The sequence below is a fragment of the Pygoscelis adeliae genome, unplaced genomic scaffold (assembly GCF_000699105.1).
Source record: "Pygoscelis adeliae isolate BGI_AS28 unplaced genomic scaffold, ASM69910v1 Scaffold63, whole genome shotgun sequence".
Taxonomy (NCBI): domain Eukaryota; kingdom Metazoa; phylum Chordata; class Aves; order Sphenisciformes; family Spheniscidae; genus Pygoscelis; species Pygoscelis adeliae.
The window spans coordinates 4,362,107-4,373,780 of NW_008824414.1; the positions used below are offsets into that span (position 1 = coordinate 4,362,107).

Sequence of the window (11,674 nt, forward strand, 5' to 3'; positions counted from 1 at the left end):
TGCTGAACAGCCTTTACAATTATTTGTGGTGAGTAAAAACTGGCTTGGTCTGTAGTGGGAACTTTCCATTTGTCTCAAGTAGTTCAGTGAATAAAGCTCATAACTTGGGAGGAATACGTTATCATTATTAAGCTACAGTTTATTTACTGTGACATCTTGCTAAGATCTTGAAAACTGGAAGAAATGGCTTATTACTATTTTTTCTTTTCTACTATAAACATTCGTTGACTTAACTGAAGTTAAGGATAAGCATCAGACTCAAATAATGTGTTATGCCGCATAGGCATATGAAAAAGCTGTATGCTAATATTGTCATGACTTTCAGAAGTATAAAATTAATTGAGCCTATGGGGATCTCTGCTTACCGAGATTTTTAAAAGGGACACTCCTCCCTTTTTTTCCCCCCTTCAGGTTCACACTTCACTGTTTACATTATGCCGGCTCTGGTACTCAAACTTACTGTTGAGCCATTCTAGGTAAATAAAGTGGCAGGAAAGAAATGGGGGAAGAAAGTGTTTGTGAGATGTTTGAGGGAGTGCCAAAGTCGTAAGGGAAGGAGAAAGATAGTATGATTGGGATCAAATCAGACAAGAGGGAAGGTGACTTTTTATTGGAAGCAACCTTTAAAGATTGGCTCTTTATCTCTGGAACCACAGCTTCAGTCTTGGCAGAGCTAAGTAATCCTGTATCTGTGTCACACTTAAGCCCTGCTGGAATTCCCAAGCACGACCTTGTCTGCCTGATTCCACAGCATGTTTGTTATCTGTGTTCAGAGTAAATCTATTAAATTGAGTTTGACACATGCTGGTTTTGGTTTACTAATTTTTTTTAACTTGTCTGCCAGAGTTCTTATTTCTCCATATCTGTATAACGAAATTCTTGCTTATGTCCACTGCATGAGAACCAACTCAACAGGGCATTCACAGTGAGTCTGAGTCTGGAAAGCATCAGAATGACCATTGCTTGCACTGTAAGTGTGTTTGGCAGGTGAGCATTGCATCTGATGCTCTTTGGAAGTACCAGACTTACTGTACTTTTGCATGTATTTCTCTCTGGATATAGACCTGGATTTTAAGTTTTACTCCCAGACTGTTAGAGTGCTACTGGTAGAGGTCAAATTTGCCTTTATTGTTGATCTTTTAACAAGCCACTTGTGTTTGAAGGTTTTAAGCCCGATCAGTTTGAAGAGAGGGCATTTACTGCAATTTATGATGTCCTTGTTTTCCTGTTTTAAGCCTGATCAGTTTGAAGAGAGGGCATTTACTGCAATTTATGTCATTGCTTTCCTGCATTTATAGGAAAACCCAAGTGAAGAAGATGCAGCAATCGTCGACAAAATCTTATCCTCCAGGGTAATAAAGAAAGAAGTAAGTGATTGTCATGGGATGAAGTTGCTTATTTGAAAAAGGGGTTTGTATCTATCATTTTACATTTCCCCTGAATTTCCTTTCCTAGATATCTGCTGGGATGACAGTAGAAACAGAAGAATTCTTTGTAAAATACAAGAACTAGTAAGTATTAAAAAGTTGCTTCATTGGAGGTGTTGACTGAAATAAGTACCATATTCATATACTGAAGTTTTGTATTGTTTGAACATTACTTGTAACCAGATTTTGTCATCTTTTGAGATTTTTCTTTACAAATTTGATCTTACAATTGTTAAGAATCTGCATTATATTGTTAGTAATAATTTTAAAATTATCAGTATTGTGAAATCAGCACTGACCAATAAGCTGACAGCCATTTTTGCTGAAAGAACAGAATTTTTAGAGAACATATATTTATTAAATTCAGCAGGGCTACATGCCTGAGGCTATTTTTAATTTCATTAATTTAAATCAGAGCTATTTTGTGAACCTAGATTAGATTTACAGTGTCATACATTTAGGAGAGGTTGATGTAGGAGTTGGTCTTACCGTTTTAAAAAGAAAAAAAACTTCTAGCAATAGAAATTATTTTACATCAGAAGCAGGAAATAAAGAATGAAGAAAAATAATTTTTTCCATATTTTCCTATTTTAAATTCCATACCTATCTTCCTGTCACTACTCAGTTCTTGATGTTGAAAATGCAAGCACATTTTTAATTTTACATATGTGAGTAATTTCATTAGATTCTTGCTAATAAATGTAATTTTTTTGAGACTCTGGATTCACATGTTTCTAGAGGCCATTTAGCTCTTGTTTTCTGAAAGGGTAAAAAGTCTGTCTTTTCATCCAAGAATGAGTAATGCCTAGCAATAGCTCTTTTTTATTTCTAGCATACCTTTAGAAACCTTAAAAATTGATGAAAATATGTTAAAAAGGGGGTATGAGGAAGAAATATGTGTACTTGTAGCAAACTAACTTCAGAAGGGCTCACTTGGGGGTGCAGTTAAATGGTGTAGGTACTGGTGCTCATGCTTCCTCCTTCCTTTGACTCTGTTAATTCATGCTTCTCTCCCAACCTAATCTGATGGCATGCTCACTGATGTTTTAATGGGCTCAGCTATATAGTTCAGCAGTACCTGTGAAGAGATGTTCACATGAAGTATGTGCAAAAGTTAGATCCAATGTATGAAGTACTTTGTATCTCTGGGTACTTTCTGATAGAGGTGTCAGACTTTAAACTTGATTTATTTAAGCTCACTTTAAATATGCTTGTTTCTCTTCTTAGGACACATGAAAGAAATTTGTGAATCCATAGAGTTCTGTGGATCCTAGCCCAAAAACACTGCCTTAACTAAATGCTGTAAGATGATTATTTGGAGGAGAAAATCTTTGATCTTTACAGTGAATTCTGTCTTAAATGATAAAATTTTCTTTTTTGAGTGAAATCTGGTTTATAAAATATATTATTTTAACTGTATATTAAAAATAGATAGTAAGCTTTTGGTTTCACTAATATGTTAATCTCTGTAATTTTAGCTCTTATCTCCACTGTGAGTGGGCCACAGAACAACAGCTTTTAAAGGATAAAAGAATCCAGCAGAAAATAAAACGATTCAAACTAAGGCAAGCACAAAGAGCTCACTTTTTTGCAGATGTGAGTATGAAATACACAATTAAAGAAGCTTTTTTTCCCTTGTAAAATTGTGATTAATGGTTTGCTTTTAAATAGAACAGCTGAATGTTGAGAAGTAAAAATTAGCCATTGGGTTTGGGTTTTTGGTTGTGGCAGGGGGTTGTTCAGCATAATTTTAAGAGCAAGTCTTCTGAAGTCCCTGAACTAAGCTGACTTTGCATGGTTTAAAACTGGGATTGTTTGGGTAACTACTTGAAAGTGGTAAGGAGGGAAAGATTATGTTAGTATGGTTAGTTTCACTACTATATGACTTTCCCAAGACAGCACTTCATCCCTCAACGACTGCATTTTCTATTCTAATGTCAGATCCCTCTTCAGTGCCAGTTGCCAGAAAAAAAAGGGGGGGGAGGTTTTTAAGGTGTGTACAGAAGCTTCAATAGTTTCCAACTGCCAGATTCATTTTGTGTACGATGAGACTAAGTTTTAGCATATAGCAGCTTTTTTTGCATCTCTACTGATTTTATTGATCTTGCATTGCAGATGGAAGAGGAACCTTTTAATCCTGACTATGTAGAAGTAGACCGGGTATTAGAAGTATCTCTTTGTGAAGATAAGGACACTGGTGAGGTAAAGATATCTTAAAGCAAGTCAAGAAGATACACCTCCAAATAGTGTTTATAGTGTTTGATAATCGTAATTTGAGCAGATTTCAGAGTAACACCTTAATGATTTTAAGCTTCACTATATTTTTAACGAGACATGACAATCTTGTAATTTTCTATGCTAGCCATGAATTTTGAAATAGAAATCAAGAGTTCAATGGCTTATATTTTTATTAATATTAATAGGTCATAGTAGACAAAGCTTAGGTAGTTACTGACATAAATGTGAGGTTTGATAATTGCCTTGTGAGTTCTGACAAAAGGCTGATCCCATGTACTGTCCTGGCTCTCTGACAGTGACAAGGGGTCACTGCTGAAAAAAGCACAGGAAGGCAGGGCACTGGTGGTTCCCCCTTCCTCTCTAACTCTGTCCCTAGGCTTTAGGCAGCCAGTGATTGAGAGGTGTTTTAATAGCCACCACTGGACCTTTCCCTCTGTATTTATCGAAACTCTTTTTTTAACTTAAAGTATCTCTTCTGGAAAGCTATTACAGAACAAAAACATGAGATCAGAAAATTAAAAAAGAAAACAGAAAAGCAAATCAAGCAAATAAATTGCCAAAATTCAGAGAGAGTCTGAGGCAAGCAGGGAACAAAGACTGACAAAGTTGTTGGTTAAGGCTATTGGAATAGCTATGATACTTATTCTGTTCTTCTACATAGCAAAATGAGCAGACTTTTACCCAGTGATTTCTGCATTAATCTTTCTAAAGCAGGGTTGAGGATTAAAATTACTTTTCATTGTATATAGCAGAGTTGTCGTTATTACACTTCTAGAGAAAATTTGTTGTTGTCATAAGACTTTCCCCCAACTTCTTCAAAAATGACTTTTTATTTGGTTTTTAAATATTTGTTTACTGAATCTAAATAATCTGCATGGTTCCATCTTTTGAGACTTTTCCTAAATCTTTATATATGTCGCCCAGCAGACCTGTAAAGCTTTCTATTTTGTTGAGAAGACCTCTGTTTTAGAAACTTTTTCAAGCTCTTTGTTTTAGGCTTAGGTAGCCTTATTTGGAGAGTGGAGGAAATGTTCTGGGTAGCACCTCTGTAGTTAATTCCGCTCCCCCCCCGCCCCATTTCCACAAACATCACAAATGTAGTAATTTATCTTTCCTAAGACTAAGATTTACTTGTGAGTAAGTGGGATTGAAAAGTAAAGTACTTCAGGGGTCTACAACAAGTGGCAGAGTATGAGATGCCAAGGGTAAGTAGGTAGATAACAAGAATCTACACCAAACATTTTAAAAAGTATCAGAAATGTGCTTTTGTTTCCAGCTCTCATGTAAGCTAGCTACTCAAATAGTAAGGCATATTAACAGTCTGTATACTAAATTAAAAGCTGATAACATTCAGAATTTTCTTCTGCAGCCTGTTATTTACTATTTAGTAAAATGGTGTTCGTTGCCATATGAAGACAGTACGTGGGAGCTGAAGGAAGATGTAGATCAAGCAAAAATAGAAGAATTTGAACAATTGCAAGCTTCCAGGCCTGACTCAAGGAGATTGGTAAAATTATACCGAATTTACTTGTCTGTCTTGGCAAATTGGATTTGGTTTTCCCAACTTTGAACTTTTGTGTTAAAACGTAAGGCTTACTGACATTCTGTGTAAAGGATCTGTGTGCCTTATTACCTAGGAATAATAATATTTTCAGGTAGGCATAGATCTAATAGATCTCATCTAATTTGTTACTCTCTTAAAAAAAACAACTTTTGTTTAGGAAAAAATACAAAGTGCTATAATTTTCTGAGCTTCTGAGTGATAAGCAACACATTGAAACTGGCTATCAGAGAATCTAAACACCATTAAGACAAGGAGAAAACAGAATAAAGTATAAACATCCTTTTATAGAGAACAGAGTTAAGTCTTGTGCTTCAACACTGAAGGAAATTGACAAACGAGATCTGTCAAACGGATTCCATAATTACTTCCTGCTTTTATTTTTCTTCTTGTCATAAAGGGCTAGCTGAAAGGAAGAAAAAGATGTGTAATAAGGAAAAGTGTTTTATCTTTAAATTATCAATCTTCTGTCTCACAGAGCAGGAGAAAACAAAATAGTTCTATTTAAAGTCCTGTATGTCATTGTCAGAGTAAGACATGTGTCCTGTGTGGTGTAGTACAACACTTGTTCTCGTTTATTTTACATAACTGAATATGCACAGCATTTTAATTTGTAATCTTTGGATTTTATTTTAATGGTTTTTCCATCTACAGATAATGACAGTAGTCGTGATGAGCGTCTTCATATTATATTTAGTTCAATTTTCTAGTATTTATTTAGAATCCTGCCATTTTGGCATGTGGGAAGAAGGGCTTTTATACCTCTCTGTTACTGTATTTGGCTTTGAGAGAAAAAGATGATTAAAGTGCAGCTGTACAACTGACAGTCATCTTAGCATCAGCCACAAGTATTTTCTGTTCCAGGCTCCAGCAAGTACAAGAAGGTATTTGCTGACTGCAGCCCTGCGAGCAGGAGTGTGGCTGCTCCTGGTGTGGGGGAGTGGACAGATGGTTGCTTATGGGTGAGGGGAGGAAGCCACAGCTGCTGGGGAGGGACAGTTACTGCTGCACTGAGACCTGGTGTCAGGTGGTGCTGACGGTGGCAATAAAGAGAGATAAAATTCAAGTCTAAAATTCAGAGCTGCCAGATAAGGCCACATGAGTCTAGAGTGAATGCAAGCTTTTATAAATACTGAGAAATGGCGGGGGGGAGGTACAGCTGATCAGAAAAGCTCTTACTAAAAGTGTTTTGCTTGAATGTGTGAGTTTGTTCACATTGGGTTGCAGAAGCTATCCAAAGAGAGTGTTTTCTGCTGGAATCCTACCTAGTATCAGTCAAAAACTAGATGGCTTCTCTACTAAGTTGTCTGCTAAGCTAATGGCCAGCCTGTTGAGTCTCCAGGCTTGGGAAACTTGTGTGTGTGTGTATAAGCCTCTCAGCTTTCCTTTAGCTTGCTAGGGACATTAAGATGATATACCTTGATACTGTTACAGTCTATTTTGTCATGTCCTTTGTATCATGATCCTGTGTATGTTGATACTGTCTTTTATCTGATCCCTTGGTGAAACTGATTCAGGGAACTAAACCACTCAGAAGTCTACTTTTTTGTGTTCCTGGTGTTGGCTTCCTGAATTGGCTAACTGTGAGATCGAGTGATCAGCAGTGACCAGGGCAAGTGCTGAAAGGAAAGGGCAAGATCACAGTAATTCAGTGTAGATTGCCCAAACGGCTTCAGGAGGACAGCATCAGCATCCAGAGTTACTTAGACTTCGGGGATTTTGGTAGTCCCAAATACTCGGTTGGCTCTGGTTGTATGACAGCTGTTCTTAGAGGTTCCAAAGTGAAACTTGATATATTCTTGAAGTTTCTCATATAAATGAATTAGTGTTTCAAATTACCAGTGCCAAGCTATTTGTATGCTTAGTTTTAGAAATCAGTTGCTTGATATTATTGTAATACACTCTTAAGTTTATTTTAAAAGTATTAATTTATATAGACAAATAAATACAAATTTCAGGTTTCTGCAGACTAGTAACTAGTAAGTAATGTTAACAATGACACCTTCCCAGTTTTAAGGTTCAATAATTACCTTCTAAATCTAAATTATTACACTCGGAAAATATTGGGTTAAAATATTTTGGAGAAATAAAGCATGTACTAACTTGCATGTATGTTAATCTTTCACTTAAAGGAGCGACCACCTCCAAACTCTTGGAAGAAGATAGAACAGTCCAGGGAATATAAAAATGGCAATCAGCTCAGGGAATATCAACTGGAAGGACTTAACTGGCTTCTATTCAACTGGTACAATAGGTATATTCATGGAATATTTTTTAATATAAATTTTAAACCATATGGAGTGAATCACTGTTACTGGGGATGAATACTGTTTTAACTCAATTTATCTTAACTTCTCTGCTTATAGCTAAAAGGGTGTAACTGGAAAAAAATTTCTCTTCCTTTGGGTGTACAAGTATGTTTTTATCAACAAGAATAACAAAAAACAAATCTTAAAAGAATAAAACTAACCTAACTGAAAATAAATTTTCAATGGCTATGAGGAAATTAAAACAAAAAGTAACTTCCACCAAAGTACAAGCTTTCAGAATTTTTGGAACAACTGGGAAACACTTGCATCTTTCAAAATGATTTCTAGAATTAGCATGTATTTCAAATGAAGTTACCTCTCTTCAAAAATAAGGCTAGTAAATAATTGTGTTTTCTATATTGTAAGCTAAAGTTAACTTTTGTTCATTAACGCTATGATGTATTAACGGGAATATATTGACTTTCAAGATGTTTTTCCGGAACGATGTATTTTCTCTGTGTGTAAGTTGGATTTCTATTAATGAATCTTCCTGCTTGCTTTATTTCCAAAATAGCAGTTGCCTGTCCTTTATAGAGATTATGTCAAGGAGCATACCATTTTACCATACAGTTTCATGATCTGCAAAAGAAAATTTTCTTTTAAATTGCAGTTAGGCACTGCATAGCTGTGCGAGCATCTGTGCAAACAGAGTGAAGGGCTGAGAGTGTATGGCTGAGGGTGAGCAGCTAGTGGTACTTCATGTAGTAATTTGGTTATATGCATCTGTCTCAGTTTTGGAAACAAGAGGGGAAATTTGTCAGTGATGCTATAATGCTCTCCTTTTATGTGAGTTGTAGCTGAGATACTTTCCATCTGTGACTTTTAGGGAATCTCCATTAATTTCTAGCAGTTTTGTCAAGGTGAGTGTACATGTAGGAAATCTGATTAATTTGAATTCCCTTAATTAGGGCAGATGTAGTCCCAAAAGAATACTTTTGGAATATTTTTCTAGGAGAACCTCATGGAACATTCCATTCTCAGGTTTTGCCAGTGCTAAACATGATTGAAAGCTTGTGGGTTTGCGTACTGAGTTTATTCTTTCACCATAACCAGGGAATGTTTCATTAGAACAGTTTGGGTTGGAAGGGACCTCTAAAGGTCATCTAGTCCACCCCCCCTGCCGTGGGCAGGGACATCTTCAACTAGATCAGGTTGCTCAGAGCCACATCCAACCTGACCTTGAATGTTTCCAGGGATGGGGCATCCACCACCTCTCTGGGCAACCTGGGCCAGTGCTCCACCACCCTCAGCGTAAAACATTTCTTCCTTCTATCTAGTCTAAACCTACCCCCCTTTAGTTTAAAGCCATTCCTCCTTGTCCTGTCACAACAGGCCCTGCCTCCATCTTCTTCATAAGCCCCCTTTAAGTACTGACAGGCTGCAATAAGGTCTCCCCGAAGCCTTCTCTTCTCTAAGCTGAACAACCCCAACTCTCTCAGCCTTTCTTCATAGGATAGGTGCCTCAATTTTGACTATTGTTTTAAACTGGTATATTTGAGCTTTGTTTTTATAAATTGTCCATTTGAGTAACAGCTTTAGTGTATGTACTTTCTTTGATGCTAATAACAAATAAATATACTTTACTTTCAGGCGAAATTGCATTTTAGCGGATGAAATGGGTCTTGGCAAAACCATTCAGTCAATTACATTCCTCTATGAAATCCTCCTGGCTGGTATAAGAGGGCCTTTTCTGATCATAGCTCCGCTTTCCACTATAACAAACTGGGAAAGGGAATTTCGCACGTGGACTGACCTTAATGTTGTAGTGTATCATGGAAGTATGATCAGCAGGCAGATGATTCAGCAGTATGAAATGTACTTCAGGGACTCCCAGGTATTGTAATGTCACTTGTATGCAATAACTTACCCAAAACCTGTTTCAGGTAGTAGTAATGAAAAGTATACTTTACATTATCTGTACATACGTCTTAGTGAAAGTAATTTTACATCCCACAATGTGTTTTTTAAGCTTTTTACATATCAGAATCTTTAACATACGCTTACTGAGTAAATTTTGTGAAAGCGGTTGCAGCAAGATATATGTTGTTTCAGTATGCTGAATTATTTTGCAATTGAATAGCAGTGATGCTGATACTCATGTGGAGATTGAAGTGTACACAGATGGTTGCAGTTGGGTCCTGAATTTGAAGAGCAGTGAGAACAAAAATACAGCTGATTAAGCTCTATGTTACCTTTAGGTAGCTGTTGATTTCCTTTTCCTAGGGTAAACTAGCTTTGTCTGTGTACAGTTTGTTTTTCTGTCTGAAATACTTCACATTAAATGGCAGGAAAAAACCTTGAAATCCGACGATTTTAAAAGGGGTTTTTTGCCTTTTCTACATATTCTGCATAAATAAACAATTTTTTTCAACTATCATGGTATTTCTACAAAATTGATAAGGCTGAAAACTTTTTGTTTCAGTAGTGCTAAATATTAAAATGATATCTTGTTTCTCTAGCGAGTTATTGTGTACTGCCTTATTGAAGGCCTTACATATTCTTTTTGTCAGACTAATGGAGTAGAGTAAGCTGGATAAAGAGTGTTCATTTAGTTCTCAGGTGATATTTTTATTACTTACTGCATAAGTGCTAAACGTATCACTGTCATATGTTTTGATTGATTGACTGTAGGGTTTTTCCTGTCAGTCTTTCAGATTTTCCTAGGGTTAAAAATGAGATATTATCTGCATGCACCTTTTGAAACAGTTTTATTAGATGGTTGTATCTGTAGTTGAAAAGTGGTTAAAATTTTACTGTTGGTTAGACAACACTGGATTTGTGGCTATGCATAATTACTCATTAGTATTAATTACAGAGTTATAGAGATGTAATAAATGCGTATTGCATGACAAACCAATTTATAATGTAAAATCTGATGTCTGGCTCTCGATAAAATTTCAGCAACAAAATCTTTCAATTGAGTAGATACGAGGTAATGTAACAAATTTTGTGTGTTGATGAATCTCTAGGGACGTATCGTTCGAGGTACCTACAGATTCCAAGCCATTATCACAACTTTTGAAATGATTCTTGGTGGGTGTCCAGAGTTAAATGCAATTGAATGGCGGTGTGTTATTATTGATGAAGCTCACAGACTGAAGAACAAAAATTGCAAACTCTTGGAAGGGCTAAAATTAATGAACCTTGTGAGTAACTGTATTTCATTTTTGGGGTTTGAGTCTAGTTAAGTACAGTATGATAATAAATCACAAATTTGTTTTACCTGCCAAAAAAGTCCTCTAAAGCAGTCTTTCTCAGGAGATATCTATTCCTAATACTCTCTTCAAACGTATGTATTTTTGATAGCTGATGCTGGTACGTTTTTGATGAAATAAAATGTGGCAAGTTCTAACTGTAAGCAGAATTTATTTCTGATGATACTATTCTATAGTTTGTTTTGGTTATGATGAAGATTTCATTTAAAATGTGCCTTTTAATAATGAAATAGATTTTGTGCAGTAATTAATGTTTTAAAACCCAGAAAGTGTTTTAAACAAGTTATTTAACAATAAAAGCAAGCAAGTAATAACACCACTAAGCAAGTAGCAAATTTAAAACGGAATTATTGTCTAGACCTGTATTTAAGGTTTTATTTGATCTAGTGCAAGATTTTAAAAAGCAGATATTACCATGAATCTTGAGGCTTTTGGTGCATTACTACAAGATGCAGCATGACTAGTTTTGCATTGTTTTTTTTTACTTCGTTATTACTTTGATACACTTGTTGCTGCATGTTCTCAGCAGTCGTCTTACTTGCTTTCTGATACAGGCTTAGTGTATATTTTCCACGCTATAGAGAGAGGATTTATACATGTGTCAATATTACAGGCAAAAGTTGAAGTGTTCAGTCATTTCTTCATTACAGATGCAGGAAGACAGAATTTAAAGAAAAACTAGTAGAAAATAGTTATTGTTGTTTTTATAAATCTGTTTCTGTCTTACCTGTGTACTTAGTGACACGCAGAACTGGTATTTTCAGGTTATGACACTCAGACTCAACACAAATTTTTGCAAATGTGTGCACATAAGGACATGTGAGTTTTGTTTCCTTTTATAGGAGCATAAAGTGCTGTTAACGGGTACCCCACTGCAGAACACAGTAGAAGAATTATTTAGCCTCCTTCATTTTCTTGAACCAT

The 11,674-nt window shown here is 35.9% G+C and overlaps 1 protein-coding gene across 1 annotated transcript in view; it reads left to right on the top strand.

Annotated features, from left to right (window-relative positions):
- Window positions 1–11,674, top strand: part of CHD9 (chromodomain helicase DNA binding protein 9) — a 92,136-nt gene that overhangs the window by 49,422 nt on the left and 31,040 nt on the right. The window contains exons 6-15 of the mRNA XM_009320846.1: window positions 1–28; window positions 1,299–1,367; window positions 1,456–1,511; window positions 2,906–3,023; window positions 3,543–3,629; window positions 5,035–5,172; window positions 7,359–7,480; window positions 9,126–9,369; window positions 10,505–10,681; window positions 11,593–11,673. The exon at window positions 1–28 is cut by the window's left edge and continues 122 nt beyond it. Of these exons, the coding sequence (XP_009319121.1) occupies window positions 1–28; window positions 1,299–1,367; window positions 1,456–1,511; window positions 2,906–3,023; window positions 3,543–3,629; window positions 5,035–5,172; window positions 7,359–7,480; window positions 9,126–9,369; window positions 10,505–10,681; window positions 11,593–11,673 (1,120 nt within the window). The remainder of the gene's footprint in view (window positions 29–1,298; window positions 1,368–1,455; window positions 1,512–2,905; window positions 3,024–3,542; window positions 3,630–5,034; window positions 5,173–7,358; window positions 7,481–9,125; window positions 9,370–10,504; window positions 10,682–11,592; window position 11,674) is intronic.